The sequence below is a fragment of the Ranitomeya imitator genome, chromosome 10 (genome assembly GCF_032444005.1).
Source record: "Ranitomeya imitator isolate aRanImi1 chromosome 10, aRanImi1.pri, whole genome shotgun sequence".
Lineage (NCBI taxonomy): Eukaryota > Metazoa > Chordata > Amphibia > Anura > Dendrobatidae > Ranitomeya > Ranitomeya imitator.
Window position 1 is genome coordinate 24,422,191 of NC_091291.1, and position 24,600 is coordinate 24,446,790.

Sequence of the window (24,600 nt, forward strand, 5' to 3'; positions counted from 1 at the left end):
TGAACTGTCCTTCTAAGTCTTGGAGATGATGGCCTACCCTGCCACTAGCGTTTTATCAGAGCGGGATTTAGAGCCATCAGAGGCATAATAACTGATTGGCGCATCCACCTGTCAACTGAAACTGCTGACAGGCTGACTCTTATCAAAATGAAGAAGGCCTAGATTGGCCCAGAATTCTAACTCCACTGGATGATAGCAGCGGAACATAAAGCCTATTCAATTGTTCCTTTTTTCTGGTCTGTTCCCATGCATCCCTTCCCACCCAAAAAGGGTGTATGGTTCATGGTTTTTTGTGTGTCTTGTCCTCCTCTTCCACCTCCACCAAATGAACAGGGTCATTGAGGGACCCTTGATCAAAATCTTTATAGGGTCATCAAGCAGCCCTCACTCAAAATCTTTACTGGGTCATCACTCGGCCTTCACTCAAAATCATTATAGGGTCATTAGGCTGCCCTCACGCTAACACAGGATGATAGCAGCGGAACATAAAGCCTATTCGATGTTCCTTTCTTCTGGCCTGTACCCATGAATCCCTTCCAACCCAAAAAAGGGTATATGGTTCATGTTTTTTTCTTTGTCTCATACTCTTCCTCTACCATATGAACAGGGTCATCGAGGGGCCCTTGTTCAAAATCTTTATAGGGTCATCAGGCAGCCCTCACTCAAAATCTTTATAGGGTCATCAGGCAGCCCTCACTCAAAATCTTTATAGGGTCATCACTCGGCCCTCACTCAAATTCATTATAGGGTCATTAGGCTGCCCTCACTCTAAATCTTTATAGGATCAAAGGCAGTCCTCATTCAAAATCTTTTCGGGTCATCAGGCGACCCTCACTCTATATCTCTTTAGAGTCTTCAGGTGATTGGGTCATCAGGTGGCCCTCACTCAAACCTTTTAGAGGTTCATCTGGCAGCCCTCACTCAAAATTTTTAGAGGTTCATTAGGCAGCCCTCACAAAGTCCCTTCTTCTAATTTTTGGCAGTCCTTGCACGTAGTTTGTGAGTCTAGAAGTCCCAATACCTAACAACAGAATGTGTATGGGACCCTCCTTTATATACAGGGTGTATCGGAGTCCCACTTCCTTCTAAGTTTTGGCAGTTCTTGCACTTAGTGCATATCGTTGACCAGTCTAGGAATACCACTCCTTAATAATGAGAAAAAATGTTTTCTAAGGCCCACCTCTATGTGTTTTCCAGTTCCTCCTTCTAATTCTTTGCCTCTCCTTGCACTTAGTTTATAGGCTTTATGAGTCAAAGAGTCCTACTATCTAGCAATTTTAACAGAATGTGTATGATCCCTCCTTGATGTGTAATACAAGGTGTACCGGGGTCCTTCTTCTTTCAAATTTTTGGCAGTTCTTGCATTGTCCTCATGAGCTTTAAAAGTTTCTGAGTCCCTCCTTCATAAATTAAACAGGATGTGTATGACCATGTCACACATACCACATGCGCAGATAAGGTATTAAAATGTTAAAAAAATACATTTACCGGTGACTACTGTTGGGTGTAGCTTTATTTCTCAATCTACTATGTCATTTACTTTAGTCATAGGCCATTGGGAAATAAGGTGAGAGTTAGCCCGACTGTTAAAGGGTGTAGGAGGCTGTTGTGAATTCTGTTGTCGAATTCCCTCCTGTGGTCGTGAATGGTACTTCGGTGAGTTCTGTCCATGGACTCTCTCTGGTGGCTGTGAGTGGAGCTGCTGCTTCTGAGGTTCCTTACACAGGTGACATGGTTTATCCTTTGGCTGGCTGCTCTACTTAACTCCACTCAGATCGTTACTCCATGCCAGCTGTCAATGTTTCTGCATTGGTTCTGTTCGCTCTTGGATCTTTCTGGTGACCTGTCTACTCCAGCAGAAGCTAAGTTCCTGATAGTATCTAATTTGTTCATTGTTTTCTTGTCCAGCTGGATATCATGATTTTGTCTTGCTAGCTGGAAGCTCTGGGATGCAGAGTGGCATCTCCGCACCGTGAGTCGGTGCGGAGGTCTTTTTGCACACTCTGCGTGGTCTTTTGTAGTTTTTTGTGCTGATCGCAAAGCTACCTTTCCTATCCTCTGTCTGTTTAGTAAGTCTGGCCTCTCTTTGCTGAAACCTGTTTCATTTCTACGTTTGTGACTTTCATCTTTACTCACAGTCAATATATGTGGGGGGCTTCCTTTTCCTTTTGGGAATTTCTCTGAGGCAAGTTAGGCTTTATTTTCTATTTCTAGGGCTAGCTAGCTCTTAGGCTGTGACGAGGCGCCTAGGTAGAGTCAGGAGCGCTCCACGGCTATTTCTAGTGTGTGTGATAGGATTAGGGATTGCGGTCAGCAGAGCTCCCACATCCCAGAACTCGTCCTGTATGAGGTTTAACTATCAGGTCATTCCGGGTGCTCCTAACCACCAGGTCATAACAGGAGGCAATATCTTTATTTTTTTTTATTTTGCCTTAAGTTTAAGTCATTTTACCTCAGTCCATAAAAGTGGAGTAAAACTCTGACAACATTGTTCACAGCAACGACCTAGGAGTCAGAGATGCGCCCAGGCGTCTTCCCCATGCTGTTCCCATTCCATTTGAGAACTGTTTCCATCCATTTCAGCGATTTTCCCAAACCTCCCCCCAGCCCTCCATTTAGAGTCAGCCAGAATAATTCTCAAGTTTCCCAATAACTTTCATTATACTTGTTACTCGAGTCGAGGCCACCTGAGCATCCGACCTGCTCGATTCGAGTACAGAGCACCCGTGCATTTCAGTGCTCGCTCATCTCTACTCATAACCAATGGAAAACTCATCCAAATAACCGAGCTTTGATAATCAAATCTTGCTTAGTTCTCGTTTTTCACAGTTTCGTAACTATTAGTCTTATCTATGTTTATTATGAATCATGGATGATTAATATGAGTTTCGCCACACTCCCATAAATTACTCAAAATCTTTAGAGACAGTTGATCAATAATGTAATGGAATTGCACTATTACTTACATGTGATCACTTTCAATAAAATGAACTATTTATGAAATAAAAACCTTGTGTCCAGCAGTCCCGAGTCTGTTACATATAGATTAGAATAAATTGTAATAAATGTAAAGCTCTACAGCAGACCCTGAGTAGTTTAGTGACGATAATTGACATATCATCATTATTGGTACAAAACACTGTTTACATGTCAAGGCTTTTTCATTAAGTATGCTGTGTATAAAATACGTATTATTTCACTATTTTTCATATAAAAATTTAAGATGAAATACGAAAAACATTTTGCAATATTCAGTCTGGTCACAGCTTTTTAAAAGTCTGAATAGACGGTTCTATAGAGAGAACTTTTTTTTTTTAAGAAATCATCTCAATATCATCACAAGCAGGATTATAATGGTGGATCTTGTGTTATCTACTGTATGTAGAGGTGTTATCAGTCATTGTACAGGAGGGGGAGGTGAGCTGTGACATGACCTATTGTGAATGGTGGATCCTGTGTTATCTACTGTATATAGAGGTGTTATCAGTCATTGTACAGGAGGAGGAGGTGAGCTGTGACATCATCTATTGTGAATGGTGGATCCTGTGTTATCTACTGTATATAGAGGTGTTATCAGTCATTGTACAGGAGGAGGAGGTGAGCTGTGACATCACCTGTTGTGAATGGTGGATCCTGTGTTATCTACTGTATATAGAGGTGTTATCAGTCATTGTACAGGAGGGGGAGGTGAGCTGTGACATCACCTATTGTGAATGGTGGATCCTGTGTGATCTACTGTATATAGAGGTGTTATCAGTCATTGTACAGGAGGGGGAGGTGAGCTGTGACATCACCTATTGTGAATGGTGGATCCTGTGTGATCTACTGTATATAGAGGTATTATCAGTCATTGTACAGGAGGGGGAGGTGAGCTGTGACATCACCTATTGTGAATGGTGGATCCTGTGTGATCTACTGTATATAGAGGTGTTATCAGTCATTGTACAGAGGAGGTGAGCTGTGACATCACCTATTGTGAATGGTGGATCCTGTGTTATATACTGTATATAGAGGTGTTATCAGTCATTGTACAGGAGGAGGAGGTGAGCTGTGACATCACCTATTGTGAATGGTGGATCCTGTGTTATATACTGTATATAGAGGTGTTATCAGTCATTGTACAGGAGGAGGAGGTGAGCTGTGACATCACCTATTGTGAATGGTGGATCCTGTGTTATCTATTGTATATAGAGGTGTTATCAGTCATTGTACAGGAGGAGGAGGTGAGCTGTGACATCACCTATTGTGAATGGTGGATCCTGTGTTATCTACTGTATATAGAGGTGTTATCAGTCAGTGTACAGGAGGAGGAGGTGAGCTGTGACATCACCTATTGTGAATGGTGGATCCTGTGTTATATACTGTATATAGAGGTGTTATCAGTCATTGTACAGGAGGAGGAGGTGAGCTGTGACATCACCTATTGTGAATGGTGGATCCTGTGTTATCTACTGTATATAGAGATGTTATCAGTCATTGTACAGGAGGGGGAGGTGAGCTGTGACATCACCTGTTGTGAAAGGTGGATCCTGTGTTATCTACTGTATATAGAGGTGTAATCAGTCATTGTACAGGAGGAGGAGGAGGTGAGCTGTGACATCACCTATAGTGAATGTTGGATCCTGTGTTATCTACTATATATAGAGATGTTATCAGTCATTGTACAGGAGGAGGAGGTGAGCTGTGACATCACCTATTGTGAATGGTGGATCCTGTGTTATCTACTGCCTCTAATTATAAAGAAACTATGAGCCAAATTATACAAGACTACTATTTTTTTTAATAATTATCATATTATAAATGTAAATCATTCCTAATAAAAAAAATACAATTAATACAATTACCTTACTGAAACAATCGGTCATTTTCTGACTACAGCTTCCTGTTAATCACACTGCCGCCGTCAAGTGCAGGGTTAAATCTCATCACCTTTCCATTATCTTGGGTGTGCCACAGTAAATTAGTAACCAGAATAATATCAGAGGTCAGCCTGGGACTTTATTTAGTAATGGGCAGATTTCTAGTTGCTTGAAATTACTGAGGCCCATCCTACCTCCACTCCTCAGAAACCCAAGTGATAAGTACCGTACTTCATCCAAAGCTTCCATCTCACAATAAGACCCGTTCTCAGTTGAAGAACGATGAGCTCGCTGATTGGAATTCTGAGTCTCCTCTCCGCTCTCGCAGCAACAAGTAAGATTTTTCAAAAATCTTCGAATCTGAATTTTTATTTTGTTTTTAATTTTTTTTGCAATTTTTTATTTTTGCATTAGTATTCTTATCAATATTATAATTATTATTGTTTTTTATTTTTGCATTATTATTGTTTTTATTTTGATTATTTTTTATTTTTGCATTATCTATATTATTATTAAGATTATTACAGTTTTTTTGTTTTTGCACTATTATTATTATTATGGTTATTATTATTATTATTATTATTATTATGTTCATTAACCTGTGAGTTAAAAAGTGCAATTTCTGAGCTGCCAAAAATATTCTGAGTTATTACGTTGTTAACACCCGATTTCGGGTCTAAGAACCTTAATATATCCCCCCAAAAGTGTTGACTTTATTCTTTGGGTCAGTAACAAATTGGTGATAACAGATTTATAACGTTTTATCATTTTGTACAATAACTGCACAATTGCAAAAACAATCATTTATTGATTGGCGGCCAAATTCTAATTTTCCATCCATTGTATTGCTTGTGTTTCGTATGGCAAACAAAAGCTTTTTTTTCGGAACTTATAACTTTTTGATCACGTTTTATTAGACGCTTCTTCACCATTTGATATGATTGTTATAATATCTTTACGCCATGGGGCGGTACAATGCACCGTTATATAGGTGGTATATACCGCCGTTCATTACAAACATGGCGCTTTCAAATATGTGTTATTTTTGAGATTTTTCTTTTTTTTACAACTACATTTCTTATTATTAATCCCTTAATGACCGCCGATACGCCTTTTCACCGTGGTCGTTAAGGTCCTTATTCCTCAGCAGTGCCGCAATTCCTACAGGTGTCAACTGTTCATGACAGATGAAACCCTGTAGTATCGGTTTTTAACCCCTTAAATGTATCTAAGTGGATAAAAGGGGGTCACAAGACCCCTTTAGTAACCATCGGACCCCCTTGATGAGAAACGTTGGTCCTGATGGTTCTCATGGTACCCTTAGGTCATGTGTTGACCCCAGTCTTCGGTGGCCTGTGAGATCCAGCTATAATCCGAGTCTCACGGTGACTCACTCACTGGCCTCATGCATTGCAGTACACAAGTATTGCAGTGCATGAGATCAGTGATAAAAATTATACATGCCCCAACAGTGGGACTAAGTGAAAAAGTGACATAAAATATGTAAAAAAAAACAACAAAAATGCACACATAAATCACAAAAAGTCATTTCGCCACCCAAAACGTAGCGTTTGTGAAAAAACTAAAATAATCAAAAAAGTTTACACACTTGGCTACGCTGCACCCGGAACGATCCGCTCTATAAAACTGGCACGTCATTTATTCAGTGTTGTGACCGTCGTTAAAAAAATAACTAAAAAGAATGCCAAAAATATCGCTTTTCATCATACTGACTCACAAAAAAAGTGAATAAAAAGTGAAAAAAAGTGTAAAAAAAAAAATGGTATATCTGAAAACGCCAGAACCGTCCTGAAAAAAAAAGCCATTCGGCATAAAAAAATAAAAACGTTACAGCTCTCAGAATAAGGGGATGCAAAAATTATATTTTTGTAAAATATTGTTTTTAGTGTGTAAAAATATCAAAAGCATAAGAAAAAACAAAATACTGTATATCTGTTAACGGTGAAATCGTACCGACCCAACGAAAAAAATCTGTCTTATGGTGAACGGTCCAAAAAGTAAAATAAAAACAATAACTGAATTGCTGTTTTTTGTTTATTCTGTGCTTGAAAAATATGAATTAAAAAAACGATAAAAAAGTTATGTGCCCCAAAATGGTACAAAAGAAAAAACTGCAGCTCATTCCCCAAAAAATAAGCCCTCATACAGCTCTGCTGGTCAAAAACTTAAAAAGCTACAGCTCTCAGAATATGGCGATGAAAAAAATTACTTTTTCTAAAAAGCATTTTACTGTGTGATAGTAGAAAATGTATGGGGGCGGTGCAATATATGGGGGGATCTACACTTTATAGGGGCACAATGTATGGGGGCAGTATAATATATGGGGGATCTACACTTTATAGGGGCACAATGTATGGGAGTGGTACAATATATGGGGGATCTACACTTTACATGGGCATAATTTATGGGGGCGGTACAATATATGAGGCTCTACACTTTATAGGGGCACAATGTATGGGAGTGGTACAATATATGGGGGGATCTACACTTCATAGGGGCATAATTTATGGGAGTGGTACAATATATGGGGGATCTACACTTTACAGGGGCATAATTTATGGGGGCGGTACAATATATGGGGGATCTACACTTTACAGGGGCATAATTTATTGGGGCGGTACAATATATGAGGCTCTGCAATTTATAGGGGCACAATGTATGGGAGTGGTACAATATATGGGGGGATCTACACTTCATAGGGGCATAATTTATGGGGGCGGTACAATATATGGGGGATCTACACTTTACAGGGGCATAATTTATTGGGGCGGTACAATATATGGGGGATCTACACTTTACAGGGGCATAATTTATGGGGGCGGTACAATATATGAGGCTCTACACTTTATAGGGGCACAATGTATGGGAGTGGTACAATATATGGGGGGGATCTACACTTTATAGGGGCATAATTTATGGGAGTGGTGCAATATATGGGGGATCTACACTTTATAGGGGCATAATTTATGGGAGTGGTACAATATATGGGGGATCTACACTTTACAGGGGCATAATTTATGGGAGTGGTACAATATATGGGGGGGATCTACACTTTATAGGGGCATAATTTATGGGGCGGTACAATATATGAGGCTCTACACTTTATAGGGGCACAATGTATAGGGCAGTACAATATATGGGGGGATCTACACTTTATAGGGGCATAATTTATGGGGCAGTACAATATATGAGGCTCTACACTTTATAGGGGCACAATGTATGGGAGTGGTACAATATATGGGGGGATCTACACTTTATAGGGGCATAATTTATGGGGCAGTACAATATATGAGGCTCTACACTTTATAGGGGCACAATGTATGGGAGTGGTACAATATATGGGGGGATCTACACTTTATAGGGGCATAATTTATGGGGCAGTACAATATATGAGGCTCTGCACTTTATAGGGGCACAATGTATAGGGCAGTACAATATATGGGGGGATCTACACTTTATAGGGGCACAATGTATGGGGGTGGTAAAATATATGGGGATCTACATTTTATTGAGGCATAATGTATGGGGCATCCGTTGAAGCATTTCAGAGTTATTAGTGGTCAGATTTCAACAATTTGGCCTGGTCATTAAGGTCAAAATTGGATATGGTTTTTTTTTACATTTAATAAGATATTTTTTTACAACATCTACTGGTCCCATAATGGGACTTGGTCCTCGAATTCATTGACCACCATAATAATACACTCTAGTATTTATGTATTTTACTATATTTTTGCATTTTTGTCTCCTCACTTTTTATCAGTCCTAATTTTGTATTTTTTTTTTTTTCATTAAAGGGGTTGTCCATTTCTAAGACAACTCCCTTCTTGCTCTGAATGTTTGGTGCCAATAAAGTGAAAACATTTCTGTTCACCTCCGATGCCGACGGAGTTCTAGCGGCATCGGCACTCACGTTCCCGGGTCTCACATGCGTCAAATCAGAACTTGCATCACTGTCCTTGCCATTGGACAAATCGAAAATCAAGAGGAAGTCAGAGAGCAGACTTCCTCTTGATTTGTCCGAAGGTGTTGGACCGCGCAAGGCTCACCTGTCATAATAACCACACGTGAGCCCTAGAAACGCGAGTGCCAACACCGCTGGAACAGCGCCGACACCGCAGGAACAGCGCCGGCATTGGAGGTGAGTATAGGTGTTTATATTTTATCAGCGCCAGATAACTGAGAGAAATAGGACGAATATGTAAATAATAAATAATTAAAAAACTGATACATTTTGCATCAAACTTATGGAAATTAAAAGGCCCCCCCCCCCCCCCCCCATTGATATGCAAAAAAAAATTGTCAAACATTAGGAATAAATTGGTTAGTGCACACTATTGCACCACTACAATTGCAGGTAATCGAAAAGGCAACAATTCCAAGAAGAGGGGATAATATTAAAAAAAAAATATTCTCCATAGAGAGGCATACTGAATACATACCGTACTTTTAATTCACTATCGAGATTATGAAATTAATCGCATCATGTGAGATCATTTTTTTTGTGTGTGTGTTTTTTTCCGATTTTTTGTTTGTTTGTTTTTTCAAGTTTTTTTGTTTGTTTTTCTACCAACTTTGCTATTTTTTTTCTATGTTTTAATATGTTTTTCTTTGTTTCTTATAGACGTCCCATGTACGCTAATTAACAATAATGGGTTATTCTAAAAAACGATATACGAAAAGAGTGGATTTAGATAAATTGTATGTGAATAAACTTGATTACGTATTGATACCTTATTGCTATTATATTTATGATATATGAAAGAATACTTGCAAAATAATAATAAATATTTTAGAAAAAAAAATTAAAAATTCATTAAGTATTCATCAACAATAATATACAAAAAAAACCTTTTTAACCTATGGAATTAGTTCATCGATCCGCCGTATATCTGATCCATTCCCATTTCAGTGATATATGTACGATAATAACACCAATATTTGCTTTTTTTATAATTGTCTTTTTGTATTTATAAAAATAATATATTTACAAATTAGTCCTATTTTTTTCGTGTATTTATTTTAGAAAAAAACTTTATGTAAATTGTATCTAATACATTACCGTCTTCACACCTTATAATGTCATTTTTTTAATGTGACCCTGTATAAGTAAAGTCTTGTATTCTTACTGCACTATTGAAAAAATTGTTACATTTTTCAACAATTATGTTTTTGGGGGTTTTATACTTTTTCCTACCAATAACCTGTTGAAAAGTTCTTACGGTCATGTGAATTCCTGCTATAAGTAGATATTTTGATTTTATGGAATAAATCTGTTACTTGTTAAGTGCTATGTACCCAAAGGAGAAGACAGAAGTGGTGATAAACAGCGTCTGCCTTCTCCCATTGTCCATAGCCGTGTGTGACAGTCGTGACTGTAAGTGTTCCAGGTAGATTGCAAGAGAAGGAGCTTTTACTCTGCTCTGTAAAAGTACACAGGGTTAAAGTCCAGAAGCAAGCGCCAGAAATATATTGCACTTGCTCATTATCTGATAATAGTAATAATTATATAATAATAATAATAATAAAAGTTCTACAATAATAAATACTTAAAATAATGTTGTAGTAGTTCCAAAAATTGTTGATAAATACTATAACATTGTGGTAGAGCAATGGGCTGACCGATGTGCTGTCTGTGATTTAGGTGATGCTCTCTCGTGCACGCAGTGTACGTCTGACAAGACTTCATGCACGGGCAGCAGCGTGTCTTGTTCTTCCGGACAATTGTGTGGATCCATTTACTCCGACAGTCGCGCTGGTGAGTTATACCATTGCATTTCTCAATATAAGATTTAGTAGACTTGAGGAGGCTGATGTGCTTACTTCGAAACTCCGCTTGTGAATGCCTTGTAAATCCTTGTAAAAGATTATCTCCATCTTCGTCATTCATCGAACATTCTAAAAAAAAATAACAAAGTTTCAACACACATCTAAGCCTTTTGTTTAGCTTGTTTGATAAATAAGATTACTTTTTTGATATTATATATCCAGTCCTTTCTACTTTTTTTGAGTTTTGGTGAGGTTGATGGACTCAGGCCTTTATTGGATGACCTGAATTACGATTATAGGACAGTTCTTTTGTCTCTTCTTCCTTTTATATCTTCAGTCATGAAACCTTTCAAGTAGAATCATAAAACCAATGTAACAGGTATTTTTATAATAAGTACAACAGCGTCAAATAATAAGTACAACAGTGTCAAATAATAAGTACAACAAAGTTATTGACTCTAAGTGTATGTGCACATTGATCTTTTTTTTCAACTTTTTGGAGCGGAAATTGAGCCGAAACTTTACGTTTTTGTGGAGTTTTGAGTTTTTTTCAGGAGGACTTGGACAGTTTCTGTTATTTCAGCTGCAAAACTTTTCAAAAACCTAAGTGTGAATATACCCTAAGTGATCTATTTGACAATGAATGTGGTTCTGAATTCATTTTTGCTTTTTTTTTTTAAATTCCTTCCTTTTTTAAAATCCCAACCTGTTGTCAGTGAATGGACAGATTCCTGTTACATCCAGAGGCTGAAAACGTATAAAGACCTAGTAATTGTCAGAGCTGAGAAATTGTTACAATGGTATCCAGTCGAGACAATCCTCTGTAAGCTAAGAATCTGGAGACAGGTACTTTGAAAGTATCAGGACAGGTAAGAGAATTAATCTGCTTTTTAGCTCACAGAGGATTATCTGCACTAATGCAATGTAACAATTCCAGCATCTGTGAGAACAACACTCAGTCAATATTGGATTACAGTATCTAATGGTTAGGAATTCAAAGGATGGCAAGTATATCATAATAGTAATAACACATTTTTATTTCTATGGAGCCAACATATTCCAAAGCACTTTTGTAATGATTCCACCCCTCAGTGTGTCTTAAGATGCTGTGATTCATAGCCCAGTCATCTAGTCTGATGCAGGGGCATGCTGAGCTGTCTGTGTTTTGATTGACAGCTCCGTGGTCCAGTCTGAAACTGCGAGGTGCTGAGCTCTCGTTTGGTGCTCCCTGTTCCCTGGGAGGTGCTGATCTCTCATCAGGTGCTCCTTAGGAGGTGCTGAGTTCTTGTCAGTTGCTCCCTTTTCCCTGGGTGTTGCTGAGCTCTCGTCAGGTGCTACCTGTTCTCTGGGAGTTGCGGAGCTCTCGTTAGGTGCTCCCTGTTCTCTGGGAGTTGCTGAGCTCTCATCAGGTTCTGCATGATCCCTGGAAGGTTTTATGCTCTGGTTAGGTGCTCCCTGTTCCCTGGGAGTTGCTGAGCTCTCGTCAAGTGCTCCCTGTTCCCTGGGAGGTGCTGAACAGTCGTCAGGTGCTCCCTGTTCCCTGGGAGGTGCTTATTTCTTGTCAGGTGCTCCCTGTTCCCTGGGAGGTGCTCATCTCTCGTCTGGTGCTCCATGTTCCCTTGATTACTCAGCTACTTAACTAGCCTGGCAGTCAAAGAGATCTGTCAGCTGTATCTTCAGCTTAGTGTGGTTAGGTTTCTCTGTGCACATTGCTTTGCTTGTTGATCTATCACTGCCTGATCTTGGACCCCATTCTGACCAACTGTTTGTTTAACCCTTTGCTCTGATGCGCTATTCTCCCAGTATTTTGACCTCAAACCGTTACCTAACTACGCTTTTACAATAATAAAGTTGTCATATCTCATTGGACATTTATTTACATTGGTGTACTCCACCGGTAAGACTGTAGATTAGTTGGAAAGGGGAAAGAGAAGAAAGTGTGAATAAAAATGAACTTTTATTTCCTAATTAACATATACTAGTGTTAAAAAGCATAAAATTCACATAAATCCATCCCATAAATCCATCCTGTAAGATAGATTTATTGCAGTGTTACTGCATGCTATAGTATCAGTATTCATGCCGCAGATAGATCCAACACCCAGATGAATTCCAGTGTGTGTACAGCTAATTTGGGGGACCACTATCTGTATTTGCAGTGCTATGATGCATTGCAGCCAGCGCCACTCAAGTGACAGGTATGCCGCTGTTGATCCACCACATGGGCTACATCCAGTGAATCCACGTGATCGATCGCGTGTGAGTGCAACATCTGATTAACTGTAGGTGCGGTCTTCCTGAATCAATGGCCACATTGACATTGGATTATCGCCAGCATGCAATTGCAGGCAGACTGTCAGTCTCTCTGCAATTTATTGCGCTGTGCTGATATACCAGTGCACGTAAACATCTGTTTTATATTCCTATCTCTGTATTGTTTTTTGGACCCTATTCAAAATCAACACCTAGCATTAGACAGGTGTCCCGACCTACTGCTAGGTGTTGAGGAACATACAACAAATGTCTACGTGCACTGCCACATCAGGACAGCGCAATAAATTACAGACAGACAGACAATCCGCCTGCAGTAGCCAACTGACTATAATCCAATGTCGGTGCGGCTATTAATTCAGGCAGACTCAGCTGCTACACTCACAAGCGATCGATCATGTTAGCCGCGCATTCACTGGATGCAGATCGCTTGGTGGATCAACAGTGGCGTTACTGTCACTTGAGCGGCGCTAGGTGCAATGCATCATAGCACTGCTAATACGGATAGCGGTCTTCCACATTAGCCGTACACACACTGTTACAGGAGGAGAGAGGTCCCTACTCGCAAGCTTACAATCTATAAGGAAATAGGAGGGGGGCATAATATGTAAAAAGTGTTTGTCATTTATGGTCCACTCATCATTATAATAAATTGGGTATTTAAAAAAATACTGCATGATCCAGTCACCAGCGTGGATCTCTTTAGGTACAGTTTCCAAGTGCTATTGAGTGTATGAAGGATGTGGACACGGATGAGTAGTAAGGACCAGAGTCTGTGAAAAATTTAGAAAGAGGGAACAGAGAAAAGTTAGATCAATGAAGTGTCTAAAGAGATGTCTTTTTGAAGCATGTTTACAAATGTGGGCCTAGGTATCAGACAATCTGCCCAGGGTAGTGCATTCCAGAAAACTGGTGCAGCAGAAAAGAAGTCTTGGAGACAGAGGTGAGAGATTTGGATTATGGAGAATGTTAGTCATAGATCAGTTGCAGTATGGAGGGCACGGGTAGGGTGGTAGACAGAGATGAGGCAGGAGGTATATGCAGAACTATGGAAAGCATTGTGGGTGAGAAAGATAAGTTGGTACTGTATTCTGTAGTGAATGGGTAACCAGTGCAATGACTGGCACAAGGTGGAGGCATTGGTGTAGCGGCTGGACAGAAATACGACCCTGGCTGCAGCATTGTCCCTTCATTACACTATCATCTCTGTCTCTCACATCTTTTGAAAAGAGGCCTATAACACTTAGAGGCAGTAACCTTTATATGTCCCCCCATGTGTTTTATTTTTGTATTTTGCATATACTTGCTCTGCACTTATCATTCCCTTTTATTGTAGGATCTGATGGGGCGTGATATGCATAGCCAAACACTACATCTATTAGGGCCATACAGAGATATAGATTCAGCATGGACAGCTTGCAGTAGGAGAACGTTAATGACAGCAGGGGCTGATGACAGGGGCAATGTGATGGTTACAAAAAATAACTAATGTAAAAGCCAAACTTTTTTGCAATTTGATTAAAATGCCATGGTACTCCAATAGAATACCCATAGATGAGTAGAAAAGCGACGCGTTTCGATCAGACTCCTGCAGTTCTTATCAGTTCTCTGATTAGGATCACAGGGTGCAATCGAAACACGTCATTATTTTCTCCGCTCTGGGTATGTTATTGAATTGTCATAAAATTTTAATTATGTTACAATAAGGCTTGGATTTTTCATTAGGAGGTGGAACGCACAGTTCTTTTTTGCATCTGTGTACATGTTTGGTCAGAATGGAGTTCCGTGCACCTGTCACAATTCGACTTACCTGGTGAGCTGGCTATATTGCCGGTGATGCTGCAGAGGTCTGACCAATTTTATTACATGGACTGATAAAAAATATTATTAATGGTGGTAAGAAGGAATCAGAGAAGAGTCCAAGAGTGGCCATGTGGAGTGACTGACAGAGGTGCCACTAGACTAGTAAGTAGTCTAGTTACAAAGACCAAGAGAGTATTCAGCTGCCTCTATGAGCATACCCAAGGACAGTCCCTGTGAGAAGAGATGAGTGGGTCAGGAAAAATTCAAATTTGCGTATTTGAAAGTTATTCTATGCAAAATTAAAGATGTTGTCCACTATTTTTTCATTTACTAGCCTGTACTTAGGATAGGTCATCAATGTCTGATAGGTGGAGGTGATACCCACCACCCCACTGATCAGCTGGTCTTGTTGTCAGCTACAGCCGGAACTGATCAGTTACAGAGCGGCACAGCTCCATCAACTTTATAGTGGCCATGCCGGGTACTGCACATCCACCTCTTATTGAAATCTATAGGGGGTTAATGTGCAGTATCCTGCCACAGCCACTATTCCAGCACCAGACCTGCGCTGTGCAGCTCCGTGACTGAGCAGTTCTAGCTGCTTCCGACACCAAAAACAGCTGATCGGCAATTGTGCCGGGTGTCGCACCCTCACCGATCAGACATTGAGGACCTTTCTTAAGGATAGGCCATCAATGTAAAAGTAGTGGACAACCTATTTAATGTCCCTTATTATGAAAGGGATATTAAAAGACCACGGAACATAATAAACGTAATATGTTAAAAATAAACCAAATATTTATACTCACCCTCCGCTCACTTCTCTGGCTCTTTGCTCCTCAACGTCACCCGTCTGGTCCTCACCACAGCTTCAGATTGCTGCAGCTCGAGCTGAAATCCCCAGACTTCTCATGATTGTCTAACACTTACGGCTTTGATGTGCACCAGTAGAGTCATGCTCAGGTTCTTGTAAGGTCACAGCGCGCACCATATCATTATGATGCCATGACCTTGCACAGAATCGTCCTGGGCCCTTTACGCTAGGCCAAGACTTCCAGTTTTGATGAGGACACGACGAGCAACAGGGAGGACTGGGAGAGGTGAGCAGTAAGGATTTTCTTAACATTCTTTAACATTTTTATGGATTTCTACCAATCAGTAAAATGGTGGGCCACAAGCCGAATCCACGCGGAAGAAAATTCCTCCCCAGAAAATCTACATTTTGACAATTGTGGATTTTTGTAAACTTTGATCAGACTTCAATCCCACTTGGATTTATTCACTCATTTCCACCTGTGAGGCTGGTCAACAGACTGAAAGGTGAGACATAGTGGCTGCCATGAGAAAGCAGCACGCGAAACACGCATTGGGCATTTGCGGAGGACCATGTATTAATTACACTATGGGTAAGCACTTGTATACCACTGAGTATATAGAGTGGCGGCTGTAACCACTCCCCAGCCTTTACTGACAGCTGGCCCCAGTGAATGTCAGTCAGGGCCTGGGGTGCGGGTACAGCCATCATTCGATATACTCAACGGTGACTCAAATCAGTGACTGAACAAACGCCACCGCCGTCCCTATGATTAACCCCTTCCCGACCTTTGACGCCACGTAGGCGTCATGAAAGTCGGTGCCAATCCGACCCATGACGCCTATGCGGCGTCATGGAAAGATCGCGTCCCTGCAGATCGGGTGAAAGGGTTAACTCCCATTTCACCCGATCTGCAGGGACAGGGGGAGTGGTAGTTTAGCCCAGGGGGGGTGGCTTCACCCCCTCGTGGCTACGATCGCTCTGATTGGCTGTTGAAAGTGAAACTGCCAATCAGAGCGATTTGTAATATTTCACCCATTATAACGGGTGAAATATTACAATCCAGCCATGGCCGATGCTGAAATATCATCGGCCATGGCTGGAAATACTAGTGTGCCCCCACCCCACCCCTCCGATCGCCCCCCCACCCCCCCGATCTGGCCGGTACACTGCTCCGGCTCCCCTCCGCCCTGTGCTCCGCTCCCCCCCGTGCTCGTGTCCGCTCCCCCCGTGCTCCAATCACCCCCCCGTGCTCCAATCACCCCCCCTGCACTCCGATCCACCCCCCCCCGTGCTCCGTTCCACCCCCCCGTGCTCCATTCCAGCCCCCCCGCGCTCCGTTCCACGCCCCCCGCGCTCCGTTCCACCCCTCCCGCGCTCCGATTCCCCCCCCCGTGCTCCGATCCCCCCCCCCGTGGTCCCCCCCCACCCTATCATACTTACCGATCCAGCCGTGGTCCCGTCCGTCTTCTCCCGGGCGCCGCCATCTTCCAAAATGGCGGGCGCATGCGCAGTGCGCCCGCCGAATCTGCCGGCCGGCAGATTCGTTCCAAAGTGCATTTTGATCACTGAGATATAATCTATCTCAGTGATCAAAATAAAAAAAATAATAAATGACCCCCCCCCCCCCTTTGTCACCCCCATAGGTAGGGACAATAAAAAAATAAAGAAATTTTTTTTTTTCCACTAATGTTAGAATAGGGTTAGGGTTAGGGGTAGGGTTAGGGGTAGGGGTAGGGTTAGGGTTAGGGGTAGGGTTAGGGGTAGGGCTAGGGTTAGGGTTAGGGGTAGGGTTAGGGGTAGGGTTAGGGCTAGGGTTAGGAATGTGCACACGTATTCTGGTCCTCTGCGGATTTTTCCGCTGCGGATTTGATAAATCCGCAGTGCTAAACCGCTGCGGATTTATGGCGGATTTACCGCGTTTTTTTCTGCGCATTTCACTGCGGTTTTACAACTGCGATTTTATATTGGAGCAGTTGTAAAACCGCTGCGGAATCCGCACAAAGAAGTGACATGCTGCGGAATGTAAACCGCTGCGTTTCCGTGCAGTTTTTCCGCAGCATGTGTACAGCGATTTTTGTTTCCCGTAGGTTTACATTGAACTGTACACTCATGGGAAACTGCTGCGGATCCGCAGCGTTTTCCGCAGCGTGTGCACATACCTTTAGAATTAGGCTATGTGCACACGGTGCGGATTTGGCTGCGGATTCGCAGCAGTGTTCCATCAGGTTTACAGTACCATGTAAACATATGAAAAACCAAATCCGCTGTGCCCGTGATGCGGAAAATACCGCGCGGAAACGCTGCGTTGTATTTTCCGCAGCATGTGAATTCTTTGTGCGGATTCCGCAGCGTTTTACACCTGTTCCTCAATAGGAATCCGCAGGTGAAATCCGCACAAAAAACACTGGAAATCCGCGGAAAATCCGCAGGTAAAACACAGTGCCTTTTACCCGCAGATTTTTCAAAAATGGTGCGGAAATATCTCACACGAATCCGCAACGTGGGCACATTGCCTTAGGGTTAGGGTTGGAATTAGTGTTGTGGTTAGGGTTAGGGGTGTGTTGGGGTTAGGGTTGTGGTTAGGGGTGTGTTGGGGTTAGGGTTGTGTTTAGGGGTGTGTTGCGGTTAGGGTTGTGATTAGGATTATGGCTACAGTTGGGATTAGGGTTAGGGGTGTGTTGGGGTTAGTGTTGGAGTTAGAATTGAGGGGTTACCACTGTTTAGGCACATCAGGGGTCTCCAAACGCAACATGGCGCCACCATTGATTCCAGCCAATCTCGTATTCAAAAAGTCAAATGGTGCTCCCTCACTTCCGAGCCCTGACGTGTGCCCAAACAGTGGTTTACCCCCACATATGGGGTACCAGCATACTCAGGACAAACTGCGCAACAATTACTGGGGTCCAATTTCTCCTGTTACCCTTGTGAATCTAAAAAAATGCTTGCTAAAACATAATTTTTGAGGAAAGAAAAATGATTTTTTATTTTCACGGCTCTGTGTTGTAAACGTCTGTGAAGCACTTGGGGGTTCAAAGTGCTCACCACATATCTAGATAAGTTCCTTGGGGGGTCTAGTTTCTAAAATGGGGTCACTTGTGGGGGGTTTCTACTGTTTAGGCACACCAGGGGCTCTGCAAACGCAACGTGACACCCGCAGACCATTCCATCAAAGTCTGCATTTCAAAAGTCACTACTTCCCTTCTGAGCCCCGACGTGTGCCCAAACAGTGGTTTACCCCCACATATGGGGTATCAGCGTACTCAGGAGAAACTGGACAACAACTTTTGGGGTCCAATTTCTCCTGTAACCCTTGGGAAAATAAAAAATTCTGGGCTAAATAATTATTTTTGAGGAAAGAAAACGTATTTATTATTTTCACGGCTCTGCATTATAAACTTCTATGAAGCACTTGGGGGTTCAAAGTGCTCACCACACATCTAGATAAGTTCCTTTCAGGGTCTAGTTTCCAAAATGGGGTCACTTGTGGGGGGTTTCTACTGTTTAGGCACATCAGGGGCTCTGCAAACGCAACGTGACGCCCGCAGAGCATTCCATCAAAGTCTGCATTTCAAAACGTCACTACTTCAATTCCAAGCCCCGGCATGTGCCCAAACAGTAGTTTACCCCCACATATGGGGTATCACCGTACTCAGGAGAAACTGGACAACAAATATTGGGGTCAAATTTCTCCTGTTACCCTTGGGAAAATTAAAAAACTCTGGGCTAAATAATTATTTTTGAGGAAAGAAAACGTATTTATTATTTTCACGGCTCTGCATTATAAACTTCTATGAAGCACTTGGGGGTTCAAAGTGCTCACCACACATCTAGATAAGTTCCTTTGGGGGTCTAGTTTCCAAAATGGGGTCACTTGTGGGGGGTTTCTACTGTTAAGCCACATCAGGGGCTCTGCAAACGCAACGTGACGCCCACAGAGCATTCCATCAAAGTCTGCATTTCAAAACGTCACTACTTCACTTCCGAGCCCCGGCATGTGCCCAAACAGTGATTTACCCCCACATATGGGGTATCAGCGTACTCAGGAGAAACTGGACAACAACTTTTGGGGTCAAATTTCTCCTGTTACCCTTGGGAAAATAAAAAATTGCAGGCTAAAAGATCATTTTTGAGAAAATAATTTTTTTTTTTATTTTCATGGCTCTGCGTTATAAACTTCTGTGAAGCACTTGGGGGTTCAAAGTCCTCACCACACATCTAGATTAGTTCCTTTGGGGGTCTAGTTTCTAAAATGGTGTCATTTCTGGGGGATCTCCAATGTTTAGGCACACAGGGGCTCTCCAAACGTGACATGGTGTCCGCTAATGATTGGAGCTTATTTTCCATTTAAAAAGCCAAATGGCGTGCCATCCCTTCCGAGCCCTGCCGTGCGCCCAAACAGTGGTTTACCCCCACATATGGGGTATCAGCGTACTCAGGACAAACTGGACAACAATATTTGGGGTCCAATTTCTCCTATTATCCTTGGCAAAATCGGAAATTCCAGGCTAAAAAATCATTTTTGAGGAAAGAAAAATTATTTTTTATTTTCATGGCTCTGCGTTATAAACTTCTGTGAAGCACCTGGGGGTTTAAAGTGCTCAATATGCATCTAGATAAGTTCCTTGGGGGGTCTAGTTTCCAAAATGGGGTCACTTGTGCGGGAGCTCCAATGTTTAGGCACACAGGGGCTCTCCAAACGCGACATGGTGTCCGCTAACAATTGGAGCTAATTTTCCATTCAAAAAGTCAAATGGCGCGCCTTCTCTTCCGAGCCCTGCCGAGTGCCCAAACAGTGGTTTACCCCCACATATGAGGTATCGGCGTACTCGGGAGAAATTGCCCAACAAATTTTATGATCCATTTTATCCTACTGCCCATGTGAAAATGAAAAAATTGAGGCGAAAAGAATTTTTTTGTGAAAAAAAAGTACTTTTTCATTTTTACAGATCAATTTGTGAAGCACCTGAGGGTTTAAAGTGCTCACTAGGCATCTAAATTAGTTCCTTGGGGGGTCTAGTTTCCAAAATGGGGTCACTTGTGGGGGAGCGCCAATGTTTAGGCACACAGGAGCTATCCAAACGCGACATGGTGTCCGCTAACGATGGAAATAATTTTTCATTCAAAAAGTCAAATGGCGCTCCTTCCCTTCCGAGCCTTACCATGTGCCCAAACAGTGGTTTACCTCCACATGTGAGGTATTGGTGTACTCAGGAGCAATTGCCCAACACATTTTAGGATCCATTTTATCCTGTTGCCCATGTGAAAATGAAAAAATTGAGGCTAAAAGAATTTTTTTGTGAAAAAAAAGTACTTTTTCATTTTTACGGATCAATTTGTGAAGCACCTGGGGGTTCAAAGTGCTCACTATGCATCTAGATAAGTTCCTTGGGGCGTCTAGTTTCCAAAATGGGGTCACTTGTGGGGGAGCTCCAATTTTTAGGCACACGGGGGCTCTCCAAACGTGACATGGTGTCCGCTAAAGAGTGGAGCCAATTTTTGATTCAAAAAGTCAAATGGCGCTCCTTCCCTTCCAAGCCCTGCCGTGCGCCCAAACAGTGGTTTACCCCCACATATGAGGTATCAGCGTACTCAGGACAAATTGGACAACAACTTTCGTGGTTCAGTTTCTCCTTTTACCATTGGGAAAATAAAAAAATTGTTGCTGAAAGATAATTTTTGTGACTAAAAAGTTAAATGTTCATTTTTTCCTTCCATGTTGCTTCTGCTGCTGTGAAGCACCTGAAGGGTTAATAAACTTCTTGAATGTGGTTTTGAGTACCTTGAGGGGTGCAGTTTTTAGAATGGTGTCACTTTTGGGTATTTTCAGCCATATAGACCCCTCAAACTGACTTCAAATGTGAGGTGGTCCCTAAAAAAAATGGTTTTGTAAATTTCGTTGTAAAAATGACAAATCGCTGGTCGAATTTTAACCCTTATAACTTCCTAACAAAAAAAAATTTTGTTTCCAAAATTGTGCTGATGTAAAGTAAACATGTGGGAAATGTTATTTATTAACTATTTTGTGTCACATATCTCTCTGGTTTAACAGAATAAAAATTCAAAATGTGAAAATTGCGAAATTTTCAAAATTTTCGCCAAATTTCCGTGTTTATCACAAATAAATGCAGAATTTATTGACCTAAATTTACCACTAACATGAAGCCCAATATGTCACGAAAAAACAATCTCAGAACCGCTAGGATCCGTTGAAGCGTTCCTGAGTTATTACCTCATAAAGGGACACTGGTCAGAATTGCAAAAAACGGCAAGGTCTTTAAGGTCAAAATAGGCTGGGTCTTGAAGGGGTTAAGACCATTTGTGCAGGTTAATAGTCTCTTTTCTGGTGACAGATACCCATTAACCGTGTGCATCTTCTCACTTGTCTATCTCCTTACCCTTTGGCCAAAATTGGTCCTCTATCTGGATCCACATCTCTTGCCCTGATTTTAGAGTTTTTCTTTCTTTATAGCGGATAATGTCCTGTAGTAAAATTGCAACCCGTTGATTTGAATGGACACTGTTTTTTTAATTCAGTAAAAACAAAAATATTTGCTATTTTTAATTGTAGGTCCAGTGTCGTCTACGAGTTTCATCAGGTCATGCACACCGTCATCTCAATGTAACTTCACAGGCAGCATGACCATACAGTATGGATATATGAGGATGGTCATTTCATGTTGCAGCACTGACAACTGTACTCCTAATGTTCCTTTATGTAAGTCATTCATTTCTGCTTTTTTTTTCTACATGCACCTGTAATTTGGGAAAATTAATAATGCATTGACTCTGTGGTCCATGGGTAATGGCATAGCCAAATTAAAATCCCACATTATTACAGATGCCTTCTGGCGGGTGTGCACAGTACTGATTCATACCCCCTTCACACGTCCATTTTTTATGTCTGCATGCGGCCTGTTTCTTAAGGAGAGCAAATACAGACATAAGCACACCTATTGTATTCAATGGTGGTGCACAGATGTAAGATTTTTCACACGGACTACGCGTCCGTGTGAAATACCCTCAGACATGTCAGTTTTTTTGTGTAACACTGGACAAAATGCATGCTGCACATATGGGTGTTATTAGCGTGACACGTCCTGGACCCTGGAAAGAAGCTGTACAGTTCATGCTGTTCCAAGGTGCTGGCCGGCTGCTCGCGCTAAGATCAATGTAACCAGGAGACAATCATGGGAGTTACAATCAGCAGCTGTGTAACTTCTGTAGAAAATAAATAATTGCATTTAAAAAAATGGAGTGGGCTCTGGCGCAATTTTCATAACCAGCATGGGGAAAGCCCACAGCTGGGGGCTGATGTTAATAATCTGGGACAAGGGACAATACTCCATGTGGATCCATCTATTAACAACAGCTGTCAGCTATTTGCTTACCCTTTATTTGTGAATTTACAGGGGACCCCAGAAAGAAAATGACGTAGGTCCTCTCTATTAATTCAAACCAGCAAAGGCTAAACAGACAGCAGTGGGTTGATATTAATAGACTAGGAAGGGGCCAGGGATATTGTCCCCACTCCCAGGCTACCAAAATCAGCCCTCAGCTGCTCTATAAATGGTGCATTCATAAAATGCACCAAATGTGACTCTTAGCCTCATTCTTCCCACTTGTCCTGTGGCGGTGGCAAGTGGGGTGATGTTGGTAGCCTGGAGGGTGGAAATATCTCTGACTACTTCCCAAGCTAATAATATCAATCCACAGCTGTCTGTTTAGTCTTTGCAGGTTGAAGTTATAGGGGGACCCTACATCATTTTTTTTTCTGAGATTCCCAGTAAATTCACCAGTAAAGGCTAAGCAAACAGCTGTGAACTGTTATTAATAGACTTTGAACATTATGGGATATTGTCTCTTGTCCCATATCCGTGGGCTTTCCCTCTGCTGGTTTTGAAAATTGCACTGGAGCCCACGATGTGTTTTATTATTTAATTCTTTATTTTATACAGGAGGGAGACAGCGGGTGCTTAATACAATTCCCATAATTGTCTCCTATTGCGCTGATCTCAGCGCAAGCCAGACACAATGATGAGAGCTGCCTTCAGCAGCCGGCGCCTGGGATCAGCGCAAACTGTACCGCTTCTTCCCAGGCACCGGTAAGTGTCACATTTATGGCACACTGATGTAACACACGGACACACTGACACAAGGACACATGGATGACACATGGATGTTACATAAGTACACACGAGCCACAGATCTCACCAGCACTGATTTTCCTGTACAGCAATCATCAGGACGTGTGAAGGAGGCCTTAAAGTGGTAAATGAACAAAAAAATTGCACTCCCCTCCTAAATGCCTTTTGCTGTCCTTGTTAATCATTCTGTCTATTCTTAAGCTAATACATCGCTCATGCTTCTTCTTAACGTTTTACTGCAGAAACCGATCACAAAGTGGCAAATGAACAAAGACAATTGCAAAATGGCGTCAATAGTTAATTCAATGAGATAGTTGTAAAGAGGATTAAAGTAACATATCTAAGAGATCACCTATGATGGATCTCTGACTCAGGACTCAGGGATTCATTCTATTTGACAGATGTAGATTTCAAAGAAATTTTTTTTCTACAATGTAGACTTAGTTTTTAGGTGTAATAATTGGTTTCTGCTTCATTGCAAAGAATGTATTGAGATTGGTCGATTTATGCGATTTTTCAACCATACTAGCTACACTATATGAAGAAGAGTACTGAGACACATATCTTAATAACTGAATCCTGATTTCTCCTACAGTCTGATTAGCCGCAATTGTATATCCTACAGCTCCATTGCCCCAGTGTATAACCTACGGCCAATCATCCCCCGGGTGTATACACTCTGGTTCTTCATCACCCCCAGTGTATATCATTTTGCCCCTCACACCCAGTCGAAAACATCCAACCCCCCACCATATCTTCTGCCTTTACTAACATGACAGAATGGCCGGTGGTGCAGAGATTACTTATACCAGCGCGGTCCTATAATAGGAGCCATTGGTGTAATAAGTCTGTTCATGATATTTCTTTCTACTGAATCTTCCCCTTTCACCTGTGAGTGATATTATTGAGTTGTTGA

The 24,600-nt window shown here is 41.7% G+C and overlaps 1 protein-coding gene across 1 annotated transcript in view; it reads left to right on the forward strand.

The window, feature by feature from the left end:
- The first annotated feature begins 5,038 nt into the window (after positions 1-5,038).
- LOC138652045 (phospholipase A2 inhibitor and Ly6/PLAUR domain-containing protein-like) overlaps positions 5,039-24,600 on the forward strand; it is a 28,415-nt gene continuing 8,853 nt past the window's right edge. Inside the window, exons 1-3 of the mRNA XM_069742760.1 lie at positions 5,039-5,193; positions 10,525-10,638; positions 22,109-22,255. Coding sequence (XP_069598861.1) covers positions 5,142-5,193; positions 10,525-10,638; positions 22,109-22,255 — 313 coding nt within the window. The 5' untranslated portion in view covers positions 5,039-5,141. The remainder of the gene's footprint in view (positions 5,194-10,524; positions 10,639-22,108; positions 22,256-24,600) is intronic.